This window comes from Watersipora subatra, chromosome 1 (genome assembly GCF_963576615.1).
Source record: "Watersipora subatra chromosome 1, tzWatSuba1.1, whole genome shotgun sequence".
NCBI lineage: Eukaryota > Metazoa > Bryozoa > Gymnolaemata > Cheilostomatida > Watersiporidae > Watersipora > Watersipora subatra.
The window spans coordinates 462,847-487,924 of NC_088708.1; the positions used below are offsets into that span (position 1 = coordinate 462,847).

At 34.5% G+C, this 25,078-nt stretch overlaps 1 protein-coding gene across 2 annotated transcripts; it reads left to right on the plus strand.

The window, feature by feature from the left end:
- The first annotated feature begins 1,666 nt into the window (after positions 1–1,666).
- Positions 1,667–24,296, plus strand: LOC137402499 (GATOR1 complex protein NPRL3-like). 2 transcript variants are annotated; one of them, XM_068089002.1, is made up of 14 exons: positions 1,667–1,849; positions 2,008–2,071; positions 2,232–2,273; positions 4,047–4,242; positions 4,757–4,943; positions 9,144–9,225; positions 9,372–9,483; positions 11,003–11,037; positions 13,914–14,070; positions 15,125–15,231; positions 16,702–16,837; positions 17,442–17,559; positions 19,409–19,484; positions 23,797–24,296. In XM_068089002.1, the coding sequence occupies exons 1-14, from the start codon at positions 1,687–1,689 to the stop codon at positions 23,957–23,959; spliced, it is 1,638 nt and encodes a 545-aa protein (XP_067945103.1). In that variant the 5' UTR covers positions 1,667–1,686; the 3' UTR covers positions 23,960–24,296. The 2 variants fall into 2 exon arrangements, with proteins under 2 accessions (XP_067945103.1, XP_067945111.1); XM_068089010.1 differs by lacking the exon at positions 2,232–2,273.
- The last annotated feature ends 782 nt before the right edge of the window (positions 24,297–25,078 follow it).

A 25,078-nucleotide genomic window follows, 5' to 3' on the forward strand; every position in this document is an offset into this window, starting at 1 on the left:
TGTTACAAGTTGTTAAAGTCAAAGTTGTTAAAAGTTTGTTAAAGTCAAAGTTGTTAAAAGTTGTTAAAGTCAAAGTTGTTAAAAGTTTGTTAAAGTCAAAGTTGTTAAAAGTTGTTAAAGTCAAAGTTGTTACAAGTTGTTAAAGTCAAAGTTGTTACAAGTTGTTAAAGTCAAAGTTGTTACAAGTTGTTAAAGTCAAAGTTGTTAAAAGTTTGTTAAAGTCAAAGTTGTTAAAAGTTGTTAAAGTCAAAGTTGTTACAAGTTGTTAAAGTCAAAGTTGTTAAAAGTTGTTAAAGTCAAAGTTGTTACAAGTTTGTAAAGTCAAAGTTGTTAAAAGTTGTTAAAGTCAAAGTTGTTACAAGTTGTTAAAGTCAAAGTTGTTACAAGTTGTTAAAGTCAAAGTTGTTAAAAGTTTGTTAAAGTCAAAGTTGTTAAAAGTTGTTAAAGTCAAAGTTGTTACAAGTTGTTAAAGTCAAAGTTGTTACAAGTTGTTAAAGTCAAAGTTGTTACAAGTTGTTAAAGTCAAAGTTGTTAAAAGTTTGTTAAAGTCAAAGTTGTTACAAGTTGTTAAAGTCAAAGTTGTTAAAAGTTTGTTAAAGTCAAAGTTGTTACAAGTTGTTAAAGTCAAAGTTGTTAAAAGTTGTTAAAGTCAAAGTTGTTACAAGTTGTTAAAGTCAAAGTTGTTAAAAGTTGTTAAAGTCAAAGTTGTTAAAAGTTTGTTAAAGTCAAAGTTGTTACAAGTTGTTAAAGTCAAAGTTGTTACAAGTTGTTAAAGTCAAAGTTGTTAAAAGTTTGTTAAAGTCAAAGTTGTTAAAAGTTGTTAAAGTCAAAGTTGTTACAAGTTGTTAAAGTCAAAGTTGTTACAAGTTGTTAAAGTCAAAGTTGTTACAAGTTGTTAAAGTCAAAGTTGTTACAAGTTTGTAAAGTCAAAGTTGTTAAAAGTTGTTAAAGTCAAAGTTGTTACAAGTTGTTAAAGTCAAAGTTGTTACAAGTTGTTAAAGTCAAAGTTGTTACAAGTTGTTAAAGTCAAAGTTGTTAAAAGTTTGTTAAAGTCAAAGTTGTTACAAGTTGTTAAAGTCAAAGTTGTTAAAAGTTTGTTAAAGTCAAAGTTGTTACAAGTTGTTAAAGTCAAAGTTGTTAAAAGTTGTTAAAGTCAAAGTTGTTACAAGTTGTTAAAGTCAAAGTTGTTAAAAGTTGTTAAAGTCAAAGTTGTTACAAGTTGTTAAAGTCAAAGTTGTTACAAGTTGTTAAAGTCAAAGTTGTTAAAAGTTTGTTAAAGTCAAAGTTGTTACAAGTTGTTAAAGTCAAAGTTGTTAAAAGTTTGTTAAAGTCAAAGTTGTTACAAGTTGTTAAAGTCAAAGTTGTTAAAAGTTGTTAAAGTCAAAGTTGTTACAAGTTGTTAAAGTCAAAGTTGTTAAAAGTTTGTAAAGTCAAAGTTGTTAAAAGTTTGTAAGGCAAGGTTGTCATACTCTAGTTGAGTTCAATCTGGTTTTGCATGTTTTCTTTGGCGACTATGAGTGTTATTACTAAGGTAGTACCACAAAAAACAGTATTGTTTAATGAATTCTGGGAACTTTCTTTAGCACTATAGTTGAAGTATAAAGCTATGCTAAGCTATGCTAAAGCCTTCTAGATCAAGTCAATTACTCATTCCCAAGCAACACTTTCAGATGAGTGACAGCCATTATGGCCAAGAAGTCATGCCCTCAATTGCCAGACGCATTCTGTTACAATGAAAGTCAAGTTCTGGCTGTTATTCTCTCAGTGTCTGGTAGCAAAATCAGTAGCTTGCTATTCCGCTACCCATGTGATAGCTCAGAAACACAGTTAGAGAATGGAGCAATAGCAGGTAAACTCACCACATTTATTAGGTTTGTTTTTTAATTAAAGCAAGGCTTTTTTCCATTTCAATCTGATCGTTTGTGCATGGAAATTAAATTGTTCAAATGTTCACATTAAATTATCACTAACACTTTTCTGCAAGTACTATTGTTCTTTCATCTTCAGGAATCCCTTCACAAAACAAATTTGCTGTGAAAAATGCTGAAAGATTCTACGAAATCACCAACCAGTAAGCTATTTCTCACATCAAACAGCAGTAAGCGATTTCTCATCATTAAGGTATCTCCCCAATCACTAACCAGTAGATTATCTCTCTATTCACTAACCAGTAGGTTATGTTCTAACAATGATTGTTATGTCACCATGTCATAGTTGCAAACTTGTTCTAGATTTCATCAGCACTTTGGTATTGGAGAAAATGGTTTGCTCACGTGAGTACTGTTTGTCTTTTGCTAACACATTTGGCCCTTACGTCCCTACATTACGCAACACTCAAAGTTTCATTTTTATATTGGTTTTGTGTTCCTATAAGCTTTCATTGGTTTTGCACTTTCTTCATATAAACACCTGCCACAGATCTTTCTCTGCTTTTTACTAGATTCTAACATTCTGTTGTTAAGCATTGATCATGAAAGGAATGCTGCGATAGCACATTGCCTGTTTGGTTTCAAGATAACACTTGCATCTCTCAACCTTTCAACTTTCTTTTACTTACCAACTTGAAAAAAAACTTTCATGAAAAATTTTCATCTTATGGGTCAATAGCAAGGAAAGCCTTACCTTCACAATGAACATTTGTTCCACTTAACTAGTGCTTTCTTTTGGCATTAAAATATTTTCGACTGATAAACCCGTATTTCATGGCAACCTCATCATTATATTCTTTTTATTTGCTGAAACACAGGTGATGCAATTTACTTCATATATTTCGCATCAGTTTCTTTAAATTTTTGGATTGTCAGTATGTACACGGTGAATTTGGTCTGATCACTACTGACTGCAATGCTTACTGTCCCCAATAAGTCTCTTGCTTCATTTTTCATGGTATCAGATTCGCAGTGCAGAGTTTTTCTGTGTCATGATGTGCGATGTTACGCATACAGTTTGTTGTGTTTTACTTGGCACATAGTTGCTAGCAGATCAGTTGTGAATGTTAACTCTGTGTAGTTCGTAATAAACAGTTAATCTTACCCTCTGTAGTTCTGAGGAAGTAACTATTCCTGGTTAAACTTGAATATTGCTTTTATATTTAATATAATCCTAAGCTAGGAGATATGATATACCTAAAATAAAATTTGGGCAGTAGACATGGCTAGTACGAACCCTTACGCAGTTGATATAGCTAGCATAACCATTATAGCTTAGACATAGCTAATACAGGCCTTAGACAGCTGTCATAGCTAGTATAACCATTAGACAGTAGACAGCTAGTACGAACCCTTAGAGAGTAAATACATCTATTGCAACATATCTTCAATTGTGTAGAAATGTCATCAGATAAAACACTAACGGACTGGATTCCATTTAGTTCTGGCTCGCTATTTGCAAAGTTGAATTATATGGGCCATAATTTCGCCATACCTGCCTCTAGCCAACCTTGCGCATGCTCATTCACAATGCTGCAACAAAGATTCCTTGCAAGATAGACATCAGAATATTCTCGTAGCGCCGCAACTAGATATGTCCCAGATATGTCCCGAGATGTGAATTTGCGCCAGCTCACTCACTTTTTTCCTTCAAGCAATAAAGCTTCCATATGCATGGAATTCTATATTTCAAGAGTTAGCAGTATATGTCATTTTGCATTTGTTAGTCGTGACATAATTATTTGTCATATTTCATACTACGTATTCTTAAATCGAACTGCAATCCTGCACAATTAGATTGCTTTATCTCATCTATTTATCTCTCATTTTTATCTATTAGAATGAGGCTTTTATATTTATCAATATCATGCCTGGTCTTCAACCTTATTTAACAAATGTTGTATTGTAATAATATTTTGTTCATTAATAAACAGATATCATAAAAATATACAATAAAATATTTGGATGCACTGTGGTTTATTTACTGGTACATATTAACAGTCATATTTAATAGTACTTCGGTGCTTATCCCTGGCTGGCCTTGTCCTTCCTGCATGAGGACACACTTTACTATGACTCCTATACTGTTTCTAAGCCAGTTCTCTGCTATTTTTATAGGTATTCTGACAAGGTTCTCTCCAACTTTCTCGCTGTTCAGTCAACACAGCTCGCTAACAAACCATTTGATGTCAAGGTGGATGATGTGCAATTTGTTGGATATCCTGTTTCTGTCAAGCATTGCCCGAGTCGCAAAAAAGGGCGGGACTCTGGCGGAGTCAGCCTTACCAATGTCAATGTAGTCTTCGCACTTCCTGTATGTTTCATTTATGAACTTTAATATTCAAGCTGATAGCTCAGCACTTTTAATTTAACATTAAAACTGGTATTTCAGCCTGTCTCTTAGTAACTAGCTGGAGTTATCTCTCCTGTCTCTTAGTAACTAGCTGGAGTTATCTCTCCTGTCTCTTAGTGACTAGCTGGAGTTATCTCTCCTGTCTCTTAGTGGCTAGCTGGAGTTATCTCTCCTGTCTCTTAGTGACTAGCTGGAGTTATCTCTCCTGTCTCTTAGTGGCTAGCTGGAGTTATCTCTCCTGTCTCTTAGTAATTAGCTGAAGTTATCTCTCCTGTCTCTTAGTAACTAGCTGGAGTTATCTCTCCTGTCTCTTAGTGACTAGCTGGAGTTATCTCTCCTGTCTCTTAGGGACTAGCTGGAGTGATCTCTCCTGTCTCTTAGTGACTAGCTAGAGTTATCTCTCTTGTCTCTTAGTGTTTAGCTGGAGTTATCTTTCCTGTCTCTTAGTGACTACCTGGAGTTATCTCTCCTTTAGGAAAGCGTGAGTGAATCGACCAAGTCTTGCTATCATCAGCTGTCACAACAGGTTGCCATGGCGATTAAGCATGAAGAGGGTCGGTGTTGCTATTTCTGCTCTGAGAGAAAGCTGATGGAGAGGGTGATAGAGGAGTATGCTCCTCCTGAGCACAATGATATCATGCCAAGGCTTAGCAGTAATACAGGTAGGCTAAGTGAGCGTGATAAAAAGCACCTTCATGCCAAGCGCAATGGTATCATGCTAAGGCACGACAACAAAAGGTCGGTGTGATTGAAAAGTTTTCTCATCTGGAGCACTGTACTATGCCAAGGCATGACAATAACACAAGAATGTGAGCTTGATGGGGCGCCTCATCAGGGCAGCTCAGAGTGGGCAAGGGAGATAACTCCTATTGCCAATGAGTTATATATGAACCATATACATATATATGTATATATACTAGCTGTACCACCCGGCGTTGCCCGGGTAATAAAAACGTCTTTGGACAGAAATTTGATTTGTATTTAATATATAACAATGTTTCCCATTCTTACTTTCAAACTACATTTCATGAGAGAAGTGTTTTGTGTAGTTGAAATAAATTTAAAAAAAAATAAAAACAACTGTAAAGGTTTTAAAACTTTGTCAAACAACTGTACCTTTCAAGCTAGTAGCCTGGCATATTGCCTATGGAAAATTCCACTAAGCTAGTTAATACGGCTAGGCTTCCAATGACGGTAAGCCATGACTTTGCGTCTGCATTGTTGTCCAGCTCCGCTGTTCTAATAATAGCTATAGCCGGAAAACCAACAGATATACGGCGACACACAGACATACTTTGAGAAATATATATACCATAAGTCCTTATGCTCAAGCCGCGTGGCTTGTCGTTGGGCGCGGCTTCTGGTTCAAAGTAATAGGCCGCGGCTAAAGCCAAGTTTTTAAAACTTACGTGAGGCTTAGGGCGGCTTCTCGATAAATGCGGTCTCTGCTCAGTTCCGCGCTATAACCGTAGAATCGCAGTCATGATACACTTTTATGTACGGGATTTTGGCGACCTGCTCGTTTATTTTCAAGGTCATGTTTATGGAATACTTCAGACTAAAGAAGAATTTATCGCTAATGTTTAACTCACCACAGTCATAGGTTATTAAAACTGTTTCATTCTTGACCGGCATCTTTCCATAAACGTGAAGCCCTCTAACAGCGCAATAAAAATTTAGCTGAGACATGGCAAGTAAGTTCTTGATGCAATGGTTTAGGAATTTTAATTCGAACTTGAAAGTAAAAGAAAACTCTTTTCGCATGTACTGGTGTAGCCTGTTTTCTTATTCAAGAGGATGGGGTATAGCGAAACCCTTCTCAACACTCTCGCTCCTGAAGGGGTCAATGACGACAAAACCTCAGTCATTAGCCGCGGTCTGTGGGCATACGTGGTTTGTTAGAGGATTATTTTTTCTTTCGTGAGTCATCTGGTTTTGAGCACAAGCCGCGCGGCTTGAGCATGAGGACTTACGGTATAGATGGTATACATACATAGCTGGTACAATGTATATATATATATCATATATATATCATATATATATATATCATATATGTGTATGATATATATATATATATATGTAGATATTATAGTGTATATAAATCTCTCTATCATATATATCACAACTATTCATATATGATATTTCTATTCATCTATATATATACCTATATACCTACATATATATATAATCTCAGTGTTTGTCTGTGCAGTTATTGTGATGAAGTTTTGTATTTACTAAGCTAATGAAGTAATGTGTAAATAAATAAATGATGAAGTATGTGTTTACTAAGCTAAATTCATTTAAATTAAATTCAACGTTTATGTTATACGTCTGTCTCAAAGGTAAGAACTACCTACAGTACGTACTGCACGTAGTACATTGTAATGTTACATTTTATTGCAGATCATAATCACTAACTAAATACACTAAAGTTACTGAAGGTAACTATAGTTACTGTAGGTAACTATAGTTACTGTAGGTATTTATAGTTACTAAGGTTAACATTTTATTTTGTTACTAATTTTTAATATGTATATAAAATTTTGATGATTTTTACCAAGAAGTGTTTGCATTAGATATTTACTATAGGTTTGCATACCACTCTGTACGCCATTTTCGATTTATGATGCCAACACTGAAACGAATTAAAATCACATAATTTACATTTAAATATACTTTTACAGTTTTTTTATTTTTCTCTTAATTTAACAAAACACTTTTCTCATGATATGAACTTTGAAAGTTAGAATGGTAACTGTTGTTATATGCTAAATATAAATAAATTTTCTGTGCAAAGATTTTTATATTACCCAGGAAACATCGGGTATTCACCTAGTATTACCCAGGAAACATCGGGTATTCACCTAGTATTACCCAGGAAACACCGGGCATTCACCTAGTATTACCCAGGAAACATCGGGCATTCACCTAGTATTACCCAGGAAACACCAGGTATTCACCTAGTATTACCCAGGAAACACAGGGTATTCACCTAGTATTACCCAGGAAACACCGGGCATTCACCTAATATTACCCTGGAAACACCGGGCATTCACCTAGTATTACCCAGGAAACACAGGGCATTCACCTAGTATTACCCAGGAAACACCAGGCATTCACCTAGTATTACCCAGGAAACACCAGGCATTCACCTAGTATTACCCAGGAAACACAGGGTATTCACCTAGTATTACCCAGGAAACACCGGGCATTCACCTAGTATTACCCAGGAAACACCAGGCATTCACCTAGTATTACCCAGGAAACACAGGGTATTCACCTAGTATAACCCAGGAAACACCGGGTATTCACCTAGTATTACCCAGGAAACACCGGGCATTCACCTAGTATTACCCAGGAAACATCGGGCATTCACCTAGTATTACCCAGGAAACACCAGGCATTCACCTAGTATTACCCAGGAAACATCGGGCATTCACCTAGTATTACCCAGGAAACACCGGGCATTCACTTAGTATTACCCAGGAAACAGGGGGCATTCACCTAGTATTACCCAGGAAACATCGAGCATTCACCTGGTATTACCCAGGAAACAGGGGGCATTCACCTAGTATTACCCAGGAAACACCAGGCATTCACCTAGTATTACCCAGGAAACACCGGGTATTCACCTAGTATTACCCAGGAAACAGGGGGTATTCACCTAGTATTACCCAGGAAACATCGGGCATTCACCTGGTATTACCCAGGAAACACCGGGTATTCACCTAGTATAACCCAGGAAACACCGGGTATTCACCTAGTATAACCCAGGAAACACCGGGTATTCACCTAGTATTACCCAGGAAACACCGGGCATTCACCTAGTATTACCCAGGAAACATCGGGCATTCACCTAGTATTACCCAGGAAACACCAGGCATTCACCTAGTATTACCCAGGAAACACAGGGCATTCACCTAGTATTACCCAGGAAACACCGGGCATTCACCTAGTATTACCCAGGAAACACAGGGCATTCACCTAGTATTACCCAGGAAACAGGGGGCATTCACCTAGTATTACCCAGGAAACATCGGGCATTCACCTAGTATTACCCAGGAAACACCAGGTATTCACCTAGTATTACCCAGGAAACATCGGGCATTCACCTAGTATTACCCAGGAAACAGGGGGCATTCACCTAGTATTACCCAGGAAACATCGAGCATTCACTTAGTATTACATAAATATTGCATCTTCAAGCTTTGAACATTGGATCTTTTTGATTTATAATTGTTAAGTATAATCAAAACCTTTTCATGCCCTAGCACTAGTAATGAATATAGTACTATCACTAGTAAGGAATACAGTACTAACACTAGTAATCAATACAGTACTATCACTAGTAATCAATACAGTACTAACACTAGTAATGAATACAGTACTATCACTAGTAATGAATACAGTACTATCACTAGTAATGAATACAGTACTATTACTAGTAAGGAATACAGTACTAACACTAGTAATGCATACAGTACTATTACTAGTAAGGAATACAGTACTAACACTAGTAACAATACAGTACTATCACTAGTAATCAATACAGTACTAACACTAGTAATGAATACAGTCCTATCACTAGTAATGAATACAGTACTATCACTAGTAATGAATACAGTACTATTACTAGTAAGGAATACAGTATTATCACTAGTAATGAATACAGTACTATCACTAGTAAGGAATACAGTACTATTACTAGTAATGAATACAGTACTATCACTAGTAATGAATACAGTACTATTACTAGTAATGAATACAGTACTATCACTAGTAATGAATACAGTACTATCACTAGTAAGGAATACAGTACTATCACTAGTAATGACTACACAAACTTTTTGTGTTGTTTATAGAGGAGTCCATGTCTCACCCATCACAAGTGATGTTGGATCGAGGGCTAGCTTTACCGAATACACTCAAGAGAGTATTTGATTCGTGAGTTGCCAACTGCAATTAAATATTCAAGTTTGCGTATATAATGATCTTGTAGATATGAAAGGGTGCCTTGTGTTATCATGCTTTGAGTTCATACCAGCGTAGGTTGTAGACATGAAGGATGTCTTGTGTTATCTTCCGTGCAGGGTCTCCGAGAAAGGCATTGTACTTGAGCTAATGAACCACTGGACTGAGATAAACTTCTGCTTACCAATTAAAGCACACAATCTGCCATTCGAGTCTCAACTCTGCATCACGGTAGGCCCTTCCTTTTTCTAAATGCCAACTCAAACATCACGGTAGGCCCTTCCTTTTTCTAAATGCCAACTCAAACATCACGGTAGGCCCTTCCTTTTTCTAAATGCCAACTCAAACATCACGGTAGGCCCTTCCTTTTTCTAAATGCCAACTCAAACATCACGGTATGCCCTTCCTTTTTCTAAATGCCAACTCAAACATCACGGTAGGCCCTTCCTTTTTCTAAATGCCAACTCAAACATCACGGTAGGCCCTTCCTTTTTCTAAATGCCAACTCAAACATCACGGTAGGCCCTTCCCTTTTCTAAATGCCAACTCAAACATCACGGTAGGCCCTTCCTTTTTCTAAATGCCAACTCAAACATCACGATAGGCCCTTCCCTTTTCTAAATGCCTTCAACTCAAACTCTTTTTTTCTAATGCGTTTGATACTACCTTTCATCTAGGCACCCGCTCTTAATTGCGTGGTTCTCGTGATGTTTTTATCACTTTGACCTTGAAACCAGTGACGAATAATTAACACCCAAATACAGTCTTAGTATTTTAGTCTGTAACTTTCACTCAATTAAGAATTAAATTTTGCAAAACCCAGTTTTGTGTAAGGCATTGACAAGATTGGAAATCTCTAAGTTGTCATTTGGTGTGGCAAACATAATCAACAATTTATTGTTATGGTTACGGGAAATTAATCAAATCAGCTGTGTCGAAGTAAAAACAACTCGTTTTGAAATCTCTGCAAACAATTGAAGTAAATCACTAACTCTTTTCTGGACTCAAGAATTGGGGTTTGGTTAGAATGTAATAAGTTATTGTAACTCATTCATGCTCTTCATTTCTCAATCAAAACTAAATGAAGCTATAACAAGGGAGTGAAGGGACTATAGTAAACACTAACTTCAAGTAGGTTCATTTGGGCTGACTCCATAGACAACAGTCTGAGAGTAGAGACTTTTCTAATTATATAGGTTGTATAAGTTATATAGGTTATATAGGTTGTATAAGTTATATAGGTATGGATGTAAAGACTGTTTATACAGCTCAATACTTCATCGCCAACCGACATACCTGTACTGTTTAAATATACCACGTTTAAATATTCAAGCACTCATTTAGATACGTGAGAAATCTGACAACGGAAACAAGTTGTATGATTGCTTTTCTACTGCTGTACCTTTTGTAGAGGATTCATGAATCCAGTCTAGCAGCTACATGTAGTTGCTGTGTGATTTGCGCAAGAAGCTACTGTAACATCTACTATTAATTGTCACCTTGTTTAGCAGTTCTGGTTAAAAAACACTTCATGCTTGACTGAACAACTTAAAACAGTTCTCCATATTATTGTATATGAATGATACATATCTTTTTAGGTTTTTGCTTCACAACTGTCTTTGTTAACTCCTTGCCTTTTGCTTTGAATTGGATTGTAAAGAACAAAGTCATGATCTGTAAAGCTTTATACAGTTCTCCGTGTTGTGATGCTATTGTAGCTGAAGTCAGTTAACTGTTTAATATGTTGCAGGAGGAGGACATTGACCGGTGCCTTGAGCTTTTGAGGTGGGTATAACTTGCTATAAGAAATATTGAAGAGGTACTGTTGGCTAACTTTGCACCATTACCGATATTACTATTACTGATATTACTATTACCGATATTACTATTACTGATATTACTATTACCGATATTACTATTACTGATATTACTATTACCGATATTACTATTACTGATATTACTAATATTACTATTATTAATATTACTATTACTAATATTACTATTACTAATATTACTATCACTAATATTACTATTACTAATATTACTATTATTAATATTACTATTACTGATATTACTATTACTGATATTACTATTACCGATATTACTATTACCGATATTACTATTACCGATATTACCATTACCGATATTACTATTACTGATATTACTATTACTGATATTACTATTACTAATATTACTATTACTAATATTACTATTACTAATATTACTATTATTAATATTACTATTACTAATATTACTATTACTAATATTACTATCACTAATATTACTATTACTAATATTACTATTATTAATATTACTATTACTGATATTACTATTACTGATATTACTATTACCGATATTACTATTACTGATATTACTATTACTAATACTACTATTACTAATATTACTATTACTAATATTACTATCACTAATATTACTATTACTAATATTACTATTACTAATATTACTATTATTAATATTACTATTACTGATATTACTATTACTAATATTACTATTACCGATATTACTATTACCGATATTACTATTACTGATATTACTATTACTAATATTACTATTATTAATATTACTATTACTAATATTACTATTACTAATATTACTATTATTAATATTACTATTATTAATATTACTATTACTGATATTACTATTACTAATATTACTATTACCGATATTACTATTACCGATATTACTATTACTGATATTACTATTACTAATATTACTATTATTAATATTACTATCACTAATATTACTATTACTAATATTACTATTACTAATATTACTATTACTAATATTACTATCACTAATATTACTATTACTAATATTACTATTATTAATATTACTATTACTGATATTACTATTACTGATATTACTATTACCGATATTACTATTACTGATATTACTATTACTAATATTACTATTATTAATATTACTATTACTGATATTACTATCACTAATATTACTATTACTAATATTACTATTATTAATATTACTATTACTGATATTACTATTACTGATATTACTATTACCGATATTACTATTACTGATATTACTATTACTAATATTACTATTATTAATATTACTATTACTGATATTACTATCACTAATATTACTATTACTAATATTACTATTACTAATATTACTATTATTAATATTACTATTACTAATATTACTATTACTAATATTACTATCACTAATATTACTATTACTAATATTACTATTATTAATATTACTATCACTAATATTACTATTACTAATATTACTATTACTAATATTACTATCACTAATATTACTATTACTGATATTATTATTACTAATATTACTATTACCGATATTACTATTACCGATATTACTATTACCGATATTACTATTACCGATATTACTATTACCGATATTACTATTACCGATATTACTATTACCGATATTACTATTACCGATATTACCATTACCGATATTACTATTACCGATATTACTATTACTAATATTACTATTACTAATATTACTATTACTAATATTACTATTACTAATATTACTATCACTAATATTACTATTACTAATATTACTATTACCGATATTACTATTACCGATATTACTATTACCGATATTACTATTACTGATATTACTATTACTAATATTACTATTACTAATATTACTATTACTAATATTACTATTACTAATATTACTATTACTAATATTACTATTACTAATATTACTATTACTAATATTACTATTACTAATATTACTATCACTAATATTACTATTACTGATATTACTATTACTAATATTACTATTACTAATATTACTATTACTAATATTACTATTATTAATATTACTATTACTAATGGTGATAAGATGTTTGAAATATACCATAACATGCACTAATATGTGATAAAACTCTCTCCCTATAATTATTTTCTCTGTAGTAGTCAGTTGTATAATCCTAGTTGTATAGCCCTGGTTGTATAGCCCTAGTTGTATAGCCTTAGATGTATAGCCCTAAATGTATTGCCCTAGATGTATAGCCCTAGTTGTATAGCCCTATTTGTATAGCCCTAACTATATAGCCCTAGATGTATAGCCCTAGTTGCATAGCACTAGATCTATAGTCCTAGTTGTATAGCCTTAGTTTTATAGTCCTAGTCATAGCTTAAATTAATCTGCTAGACTTGTGTTTCCTCAAGAGCTAGATCAAGTAACAGAGTATTGAGGAACAAATAGCAATGAATTTTCATAAACTATCGATATGTTTTACGTTATTAATTTCTATAGTACAGGGTTGTTTTAATTAACAAAGCAACAATCATTACTCCGATTTTCATGCTGTCATGGAGTAAGAGATAAAATAACTAATTATATAGGCCTATCTATATATAGGCCTATATAGACTCTATCTAATATCACGCTGTATGTTGAGTATCGTTTATGTACATTTTACCGTACTATAATTAAAATTTTGATACCATTACATTAAACATAAGCTTATCAGGTTTGAAATATCTAAAATAGAGTTGATATCTTGCACATTTCATCAAACTATTTCTAAGTGTGTGCGGTGCGTTCATATTCTTGTGTGTCTTTAACCTGCTAATCTCCACTTTATTTACCGCTCACTTCAACTGAATATAATAAACAGTTGAGTGTATCAACAGGCCTTACCACGCTATGCTCCTGCTTGTGGAGTCACGATCCCTTCTCAAAAGTTTGCCAATTGACTCAAGCCCTGCCCTTGTTAGACTTCTCAAAGTCAATTCTGCTGGTAAAAATCTCCAAGAGTTAGCTGCAGACTGCGACCTTGAACTCTCACAGGTATGGCTTATTTTAGTCGACTCTTTGTTATGTCTGCCATTCTCCACCTTGTGAAATAGCTGGGTGAATTCTTGTGAATAGCTTGTGAATTCTGGGTAGTGAGTTTATCGATCATAAAGTTGGCACAGTCATCACACGTGATATCTGCACGTATGATAAATCTCACTCTGTCAGTCATTGCGTGTCTGTGCATCCGTGTGTCTGTGCATCCGTGTGTCTGTCTGTGTAAGTACTATGCGTTTCCAAATTTGGTGGCCGATTTCATCCAAACTTTATAGGCATATATTATGCCACCCGCTCAGTCACTAACAATATTTGGTTTCAAGAATCTATCTGGTTCCTGAGAAACAGCCTCTTGAACACATACCTGGGGCTGTTTCACTGGACTCACCGCTAGTCTCACCGCTGGACTCACTGTTAGTCTCACCGCTAGACTCACCGCTAGACTCGCCGCTAGTCTCACCGCTAGTCTCACCGCTTCTCACCACTAGTCTCACCGCTAGACTCACCGCTAGTCTCACCGCTAGTCTCACCGCTAGTCTCACCGCTAGTCTCACCGCTAGACTCACTGCTAGTCTCATATAATTTTCTTTTTCCAAAACTTTAGCTCAAGTATAGAATGAGGTAGGGTTGTGCTGTCAGTGACTATTGCAGCAGTGGAGTTGGCACTCAATACTGTCTAATACAAGTTTATTATTGAAGGCTACAGTTGACTAGCTTATCACTACCCAACTCATGACAGTAGAACACTAGTACATGACAACAGAACACTAGTACAGGACAACAGAACACTAGTACATGACAACAGAACATTAGTACAGGACAACAGAACACTAGTACATGACAACAGAACAGTAGTACATGACAACAGAACAGTAGTACATGACAACAGAACACTAGTACATGACAAGAGAACACTAGTACATGACAACAGAACACTAGTACATGACAACAGAAAAGTAGTACAATACAACAAAACACTCATACATGACACAGATTCATGATTACTCACAGCCTAGCTTGTGATTGTCAAGTCCATTCCTTTCATTTGTAGGTGTTTAAGCTTGTCAGTCATCTCGTCTACTGGGCTAAAGTCACGGTCATATACCCTCTGTGTGAGCCTAATGTTTACGTTCTTTCCCCGAATGCACCAACATCACTGTGAGTTTTGCACCAGTTTGTAAGAAGAATCATCTTTACAAGTAATTAGGGGATATTCTCTCTAGAATATTTAGCCAATGTATGCGTTTAAAACAATTCTGCCAACCTTACAGTGATGTATTTGAATAAATTCTCTAACTGGTTGTGATGTTGTAACTTTGTTGAGGATATAACTCCATAGCTATCCTCGATAGATATAGCTATCCTCGTTGTAGCCGATTTTGGAGCTCACGTCTGAAAGTTCTTCAGTCATCATGCGGTTATTGACCAGTTAAGGCTTTACCTTCTATATCTTCTATAGTTATGATTTGAGGGTCTTTCTATCATACGCTTATATAGCTTTATTGTAGTAAATGGTTGTTGTTTCTGCAGGTTATTAATTCACTAAATGAACGTCTTTGCACGGTAACTTTAAGGTATACGAGAACGATAAAAATACTAGACAATGAAATTACATGCAGGTAATAAATGTCAGAGATTCATATGAAGACAGGAAACATATCAGTTAGTCATCTTGGTCATCTTTTTAGAAGAGCACTATAGATGTCTAGTGGTACCTGTAGTCTTGGTGCACAAATGTGTCTCATATACAGTTAGTTAGTAGTTATAGAACATGTGAAAATGATAGCTTTTCAAATGACTCAAGTACATTTTATATTAGTAATTGAGCATAAATACAATCATCTTATGATCTCCTGCAAGCTATAGAATGCTTTAGAGCCACATTTACTTTTAGTAAATTCACCTTGCACCACGTTTGCTGTTGCCATGGTAATATTGGCATCCACTGTGATAAATGATCACCTACTGGTACCCTGGCAGTCTAGTGGGCCGTGAGACATTGTCAGAAGGTGGTCAGTCAGTGCAGTTGTTAGAGTGCTCGTCTACTGGGGTTGAATACTTTGAGTTTAAAAGCCTGTATAAAGCATTCTTTATCTTAGTGTAAAGGAAACTGCCGTGTTCTCCTTTTTTTCCTGTTCCACAAGGAAACAAACCACTGAGTGCAAGGCAATAGAAATATATTTGACAATATATACAACAATATAAACAATTCAAAGTAGGTGTGTGCATACAATGAACAACATGCAAGATACTGCCAGGGATCTCTGCTCATCGTCGCTTCAGTCGTTCCTTATAGACTCTTGCTTCTTGATTGGCTCCCTCCCCGATAGCATGTTTGACTCGGTAGCCGACCGGAAGCGTCACCGGCGGTCGTGTCTCCTGCCAACTGGGCGCGGTCGCGACGTCGCTCACCTCAGTATCGGTTTGGCAACCGGCCCTGGCCTCTGTGATCTTTCGCCACACTAGCCTCTAACCCTGGCTCCAGGCAGGCATTTTTCTTTCGCACTTATCATCCGTATACAATTGATGATCATACACTATTGCGAGTCTTTTCAAGTAGTAGAACTTGTAATACTGAGTGAAGATGATGCTCTGTAAAGCTTTATTTTAGTGATTTTACTATTTCAGCAAATCACATCTAGTTGAAGACTTCGAGATCTCATTTCCAGACCAGTCTCAGACACTCACCGAGGTACTGTCAGAGTTTTCACTACCATTACAGTTGGACGAACACACCAGCATTATTGATGACCCCAAGGAAAAGGTACACTGTTGCTCCATCACCCCTTTCTCCTAACACTTTCACTAACTCACTATTTCTCTCTCCTCTCTATCTCTTTCTATCTATTCCTCTACATGACAGCTAGTACGGTATATTTATACATTATATATATACAGTATATCTATGAGCACAAAATTACTGGCTTCATTTACATTTTAGAAGGTGTTTTAACAATTTGAGATGTTTATAAGATAATAATGGAATTGGCCAATTTTGAGTTGCTCATCGAGTTATTTCAGCTGACATCATTTCCTTTTACATTCTCAAATTATCAGACTAGGTAGGTCACTGCACCAAAACTGGATCATGTACTTTTATCATTTGCTCAATTTAAAACTGCGTCATTGGGGGAATTTATCCTTTTGATTTCTCATTAAAAGGGGTTTCAGCAAGAGTTTCAGATTTTATCTAGCTCGTGTTTCTAATTGATTTGAGTTGATTTGATAATTCATTTTTAGAATCACTGATAGAGCTGTGTACTGTTTTCACTCTAAAACTTGTTCCATCTAAACGGGTCATGCTTGTGTAAAGATCGTTACAAAAACTCTGATCTCTGCTGGCAATATTATGCATCATGTTTTGACAGAGCCTGAAGGTGTCAATGGTGCTCTGGTTGCTCCGACGTAGGCTGCTTATACAACTGCACACTTATCTCTACCTCAAGCCTTCTTACTGCCACATGGATCTGCTGGACAGTGGTCAAGGTTGGCACTGTTTTAAGTAATGCGTATGTTTTATCTAGTCATGCACATTTCAAGTATGTGTATGTTTTATCTAGTCATGTACATTTTAAGCATGTGTATGTCTTATCTAGTCATGTACATTTTAAGTATGCGTATGTTTTATCTAGTCATGTACATTTTAAGCATGTGTATGTTTTATCTAGTCATGTACATTTTAAGTATGCGTATGTTTTATCTAGTCATGTACATTTTAAGCATGTGTATGTTTTATCTAGTCATGTACATTTTAAGTATGTGTATGTTTTATCTAGTCATGTACATTTTAAGCATGTGTATGTTTTATCTAGTCATGTACATTTTAAGTATGTGTATGTTTTATCTAGTCATGTACATTTTAAGCATGTGTATGTTTTATCTAGTCATGTACATTTTAAGCATGTGTATGTTTTATCTAGTCCTGTACATTTTAAGTATGTGTATGTTTTATCTAGTCATGTACATTTTAAGCATGTGTATGTTTTATCTAGTCCTGTACATTTTAAGTATGTGTATGTTTTATCTAGTCATGTACATTTTAAGCATGTGTATGTTTTATCTAGCCATGTACATTTTAAGTATGTGTGTATGGTGAGCTACCAGTTAAAAATAGTATTTTATCAACATGAAGTAAACTTGACTGACATTATAGCTTTCAGTTTTATAACAGCTTCAATACGGTCACTTTCCGAATTACGACCTAGATCGGTTCCAACCAATGGTCGGTCAACAGTCATAACTCAAACCATATACATGTACATTCAAAGTGTATACTCAAGGGCATCTGATGTAGAAAGTAAATCCAGCTCAAATGTTTATCAACAACGAAAAATAAAAATTTACACATAATTTAACAAATAGAAAATATGCATGTAAAAACAAAGAAATTAAAATCCGCTTTTTAGTTGCGCGCCATCAACCCTTTCTTCATACGTACCGTGTTTCCTGTTTCTATACAAGTTTTTGTGATGGTATCTACTCAACAAGTGAGCGAGGCTGAATCTACTGAATATGGTTGTAAGTACTGGTGGGTGTAAGTCATGCAGGTCGTAAGTACTGGTGAATGTAAGTCATGCAGGTTGTAAGTCACACAGGTTGTAAGTGCTGGTGAATGCAAGTCACGCAGGTTGTAAGTACTGGTGGATGTAAGTCATGCAGGTCGCAAGTACTGGTGGATGTAAGTCATGCAGGTCATAAGCACTGGTGGACGTAAGTCACGCAGGTCGTAAGTACTGGTGGATGTAAGTCATGCAGGTTGTAAGTACTGGTGAATGTAAGTCATGTAGGTCGCAAGTACTGGTGGATGTAAGTCATGCAGGTCGTAAGTACTGGTGGATGTAAGTCAAGCAGGTCATAAGTACTGGTGGATGTAAGTCACGCAGGTTGTAAGTACTGGTGAATGTAAGTCACGCAGGTTGTAAGTACTGGTGGATGTAAGTCACGCAGGTTGTAAGTACTGGTGAATGTAAGTCACGCAGGTCGTAAGTACTGGTGGATGTAAGTCATGCAGGTCGCAAGTACTGGTGGATGTAAGTCATGCAGGTCATAAGCACTGGTGGACGTAAGTCACGCAGGTCGTAAGTACTGGTGGATGTAAGTCATGCAGGTTGTAAGTACTGGTGAATGTAAGTCACGCAGGTCGTAAGTACTGGTGGATGTAAGTCACGCAGGTTGTAAGCACTAGTGGATGTAAGTCACATAGGTCATAGGTTTGATAGTGAGTCTAGTTTGAATCCTTCACTCGTGATGACAACATGAGTTGTTTAGGTCTATTATTTCTGCTAAGCTATCCTTCAGTATTATGTGTCTTATTGCTGATTTACTAATTTGCCAGGTCCTCAACTAAATGACGCGGGCAGAGAGAAACTTGCATCAATAGCTGATACTAAAGGAGAGGCAATATTTGCAAAGTAAGTCTATTTTGTATCTCAATCAAGGTCTTTGCTGAAATTGTAAGTGTTCGTAGAAATGTTTTGTTGTAACGTTCATCCAACCTACTTAAGGTTATCAACTAATACTTTGTTTTTATAAGATTATAATACTGTAAAAACCCAACGCATATTTTCTATCGAATTCATGTGAATTTAGCCCTTGCAGATTTGGTAGTTAATCGTAAGAGCTACAGCAATTGATTTTTATGCTTTTGATATTTAAGGTAAGCTACTCTTTGTAATTGTTTGCAGTTCTGAACATTCCGAGGCAATGTAAAAGTCGTAACACCATCAAATCAAAAAGCAAAAATCACCGATATTAGTCACTGAAATTATGTCATAAAAGAGGATATTGTTTAAAGCTTTTGTTGATTTTGCAGTCAACTCTCTATGAACATTTCAGTTTAATCAAATAATGTCAGCAACATATAAAATTACAATATAAACCCTAGCTACATCTCTGAATGGCTATATAGCCTTGCTATCCCATTTTTTGTGGTACAAGTCATTTTACGTCTATGGAGCCACATGAGGATATACCCTAACTATACCCATACTCTATACTCACTCTGGTATAGCTCAACTGATATTGCTAAACTAAAACACTCATATCATACTATATACTCACTCTGGTACAAGTCAACTAATATTGCTAAACTAAAACACTCATATCATACTATATACTCACTCTGGTAAAAGTCAACTAATATTGCTAAACTAAAACACTCATATCATACTATATACTCACTCTGGTACAAGTCAACTGATATTGCTACACTAAAACACTGATATATTACTATATACTCACTCTGGTACAAGTCAACTAATATTGCTAAACTAAAACACTCATACAATACTATATACTCACTCTGGTACAAGTCAACTGATATTGCTAAACTAAAACACTCATATCATACTATATACTCACTCTGGTACAAGTCAACTGATATTGCTACACTAAAACACTGATATATTACTATATACTCACTCTGGTATAAGTCAACTAATATTGCTAAACTAAAACACTCATATAATACTATATACTCACGCTGGTAAAAGTCAACTAATATTGCTAAACTAAAACACTGATATAATACTATATACTCACTCTGGTACAAGTCTACTGATATTGCTACACTAAAACACTCATATCATACTATATACTCACTCTGGTACAAGTCAACTGATATTGCTAAACTAAAACACTGATATAATACTATATACTCACTCTGGTACAAGTCAACTGATATTGCAACACTAAAACACTGATATAATACTATATACTCACTCTGGTACAAGTCAACTAATATTGCTACACTAAAACACTGATATATTACTATATACTCACTCTGGTACAAGTCAACTAATATTGCTAAACTAAAACACTCATATAATACTATATACTCACTCTGGTACAAGTCAACTGATATTGCTAAACTAAAACACTCATATCATACTATATACTCACTCTGGTACAAGTCAACTAATATTGCTAAACTAAAACACTGATATAATACTATATACTCACTCTGGTACAAGTCAACTGATATTGCTAAACTAAAACACTGATATATTACTATATACTCACTCTGGTACAAGTCAACTAATATTGCTAAACTAAAACACTCATATAATACTATATACTCACGCTGGTAAAAGTCAACTAATATTGCTACACTAAAACACTCATATCATACTATATACTCACTCTGGTACAAGTCAACTGATATTGCTAAACTAAAACACTGATATAATACTATATACTCGCTCTGGTACAAGTCAACTGATATTGCTACACTAAAACACTGATATAATACTATATACTCACTCTGGTACAAGTCAACTAATATTGCTACTCTAAAACACTGATATATTACTATATACTCACTCTGGTACAAGTCAACTAATATTGCTAAACTAAAACACTCATATAATACTATATACTCACTCTGGTACAAGTCAACTGATATTGCTAAACTAAAACACTCATATCATACTATATACTCACGCTGGTAAAAGTCAACTAATATTGCTAAACTAAAACACTGATATAATACTATATACTCACTCTGGTACAAGTCTACTGATATTGCTACACTAAAACACTCATATCATACTATATACTCACTCTGGTACAAGTCAACTGATATTGCTAAACTAAAACACTGATATAATACTATATACTCACTCTGGTACAAGTCAACTGATATTGCTACACTAAAACACTGATATAATACTATATACTCACTCTGGTACAAGTCAACTAATATTGCTACACTAAAACACTGATATATTACTATATACTCACTCTGGTACAAGTCAACTGATATTGCTAAACTAAAACACTCATATCAACTATATACTCACTCTGGTACAAGTCAACTAATATTGCTAAACTAAAACACTCATATCATACTATATACTCACTCTGGTACAAGTCAACTAATATTGCTAAACTAAAACACTCATATCATACTGTATACTCACTCTGGTAAAAGTCAACTAATATTGCTAAACTAAAACACTGATATAATACTATATACTCACTCTGGTACAAGTCAACTGATATTGCTAAACTAAAACACTCATATAAGACTATATACTCACGCTGGTAAAAGTCAACTAATATTGCTAAACTAAAACACTGATATAATACTATATACTCACTCTGGTACTAGTTTACTGATATTGCTACACTAAAACACTCATATCATACTATATACTCACTCTGGTACAAGTCAACTGATATTGCTAAACTAAAACACTGATATAATACTATATACTCACTCTGGTACAAGTCAACTGATATTGCTTCACTAAAACACTGATATAATACTATATACTCACTCTGGTACAAGTCAACTAATATTGCTACACTAAAACACTGATATATTACTATATACTCACTCTGGTACAAGTCAACTAATATTGCTAAACTAAAACACTCATATAATACTATATACTCACTCTGGTACAAGTCAACTGATATTGCTAAACTAAAACACTCATATCATACTATATACTCACTCTGGTAAAAGTCAACTAATATTGCTAAACTAAAACATTCATATAATACTATATACTCACTCTGGTACTAGTCTACTGATATTGCTACACTAAAACACTCATATCATACTATATACTCACTCTGGTACAAGTCAACTGATATTGCTAAACTAAAACACTGATATAATACTATATACTCACTCTGGTACTAGTCTACTGATATTGCTACACTAAAACACTGATATATTACTATATACTCACTCTGGTACAAGTCAACTAATATTGCTAAACTAAAACACTCATATAATACTATATACTCACGCTGGTAAAAGTCAACTAATATTGCTAAACTAAAACACTGATATAATACTATATACTCACTCTGGTACAAGTCAACTGATATTGCTACACTAAAACACTGATATATTACTATATACTCACTCTGGTACAAGTCAACTAATATTGCTAAACTAAAACACTCATATAATACTATATACTCACGCTGGTAAAAGTCAACTAATATTGCTAAACTAAAACACTGATATAATACTATATACTCACTCTGGTACTAGTCAACTGATATTGCTACACTAAAACACTGATATAATACTATATACCCACTCTGGTACAAGTCAACTGATATTGCTACACTAAAACACTCATATCATACTATATACTCACTCTGGTACAAGTCAACTGATATTGCTAAACTAAAACACTGTTATAATACTATATACTCACTCTGGTACAAGTCAACTAATATTGCTAAACTAAAACACTGATATAATACTATATACTCACTCTGGTACAAGTCAACTAATATTGCTAAACTAAAACACTCATATCGACTATATCCAATTTTAGGTGCATCGAGAGGCTAGTAAAACCATCTAAAATAGTTCCATAACAACTTGTATAAAGGTTCTATATTATTTTTGAGTCTACTGCGTCTACTAAATGAAGAGTCCATTCAGTAGACGCAGCTGTATGAATTCTTGTTTTAAATCTGGTCTTTTTTGACAGCAAATGCTGAACAGCTTTTATTCTGCTTGTCATATTCTGTTGCAGGAAGGTTCAAGTTTGTGAAAAGTTTAGTTAGAGTGCTTAAATTAGGCAATGGAATATAGAATGAAAAATTCAGTATGCGTAAATCTAAAATAATTAGCTCTGAGATATTTATCATGACAAAACGACTGGAAATCGCAGCCATATGATCAACCTTTTAACCTTCCAAGTTGTTGGTAGTCACATTGCATTTTTTCTAAAATAAATGTTACTTACCCAGGCTCTTGCCATACTTTGATGGAACCCGACATATCGAGGACATTATGTACTATGAGAACATGAGCAGGAGTGAAGTATTTGCTCATGTTGACCGATTCCTACCGATGCTCTACACGATGCAGGCTGCCGACCCTGCGACCTCATACTACGCTAAGGTTCAATAGCTCTTTCTACCCGCACATAATGAGCATCTAGAAAGCTGTCAGAATGTGGAGTTTTATACTTTTTTATCAGTTATGTTTAAGGCAACAGTTACATGTCAATAATACTTACCTACCGTTATATCCTTCAAGTTTTGGCTTTAGGATCTGTTCTTCTGTGATAGAATTGTATGAGTATTCGTGCAACCTTTTCAGAGATTCCGCATGGGAAGCCACAAGAGTACAATCACTGTGAACTGGTTCTCAATCAAATCCCTAGAAAATCATGAGCTAGTTAAACATCTATTACCTGCAATGCATACATCTATTACCTGCAATGCATACATCTATTACCTGCAATGCATACATCTATTACCTGCAATGCATACATCTATTACCTGCAATGCATACATCTATTACCTGCAACGCATACATTGTTAGCTTCGTTGGTCAGAGTTTGTACAGCCAAATACTGACTGGTCATAGCATTACTAAATATTAGTTGGCCGTGATAAGATTTGGTGAACATTGCTTAGTGGGGGGTTGTTTTAACATTGCTCAACATCAACTGGTTGGAGTGATTTTCTCTGAATAGCTCTATAAATGCATCTCAACACATATGAATACTTCCCAAAGTTTTTCCAACCAGCAGAAAAGCAGAGAATCACAAGACAGATGCTCTGACATAGGAGTACTGCAGAACACATGGATAAGTAGTATAGGGGAATGACTACTATGCTATATATGACATTTTTGTAGTCTCCCTTATTACAGTGAACTTATTTTGTCATATCGTTTATTTTTAAGTTGATTTTTGGACTCTGATGGATCTGTGTATATAAATTAATATATTTGACAATCCAACTACAACTTGTAATGTTGTAGATTTGTGTTACATTTAGATACAAATCTAGAACAAGACACTAAGTAATTTGGAACTCTCTTTGAGACTTCCAAATTATGTAGTGCTTGGTCATTCACAGAAAGGCATACACACACAAGTGCATACAGGCACAAATGTATACACACAGAAGTGCATATACACACACACACACACAAGTGCATACACACAAAGGCATACACACACAAGTGCATACAAATTTGTGAGCACCTTTAAAAGCTCTCCTGTACTGATATGCTGAT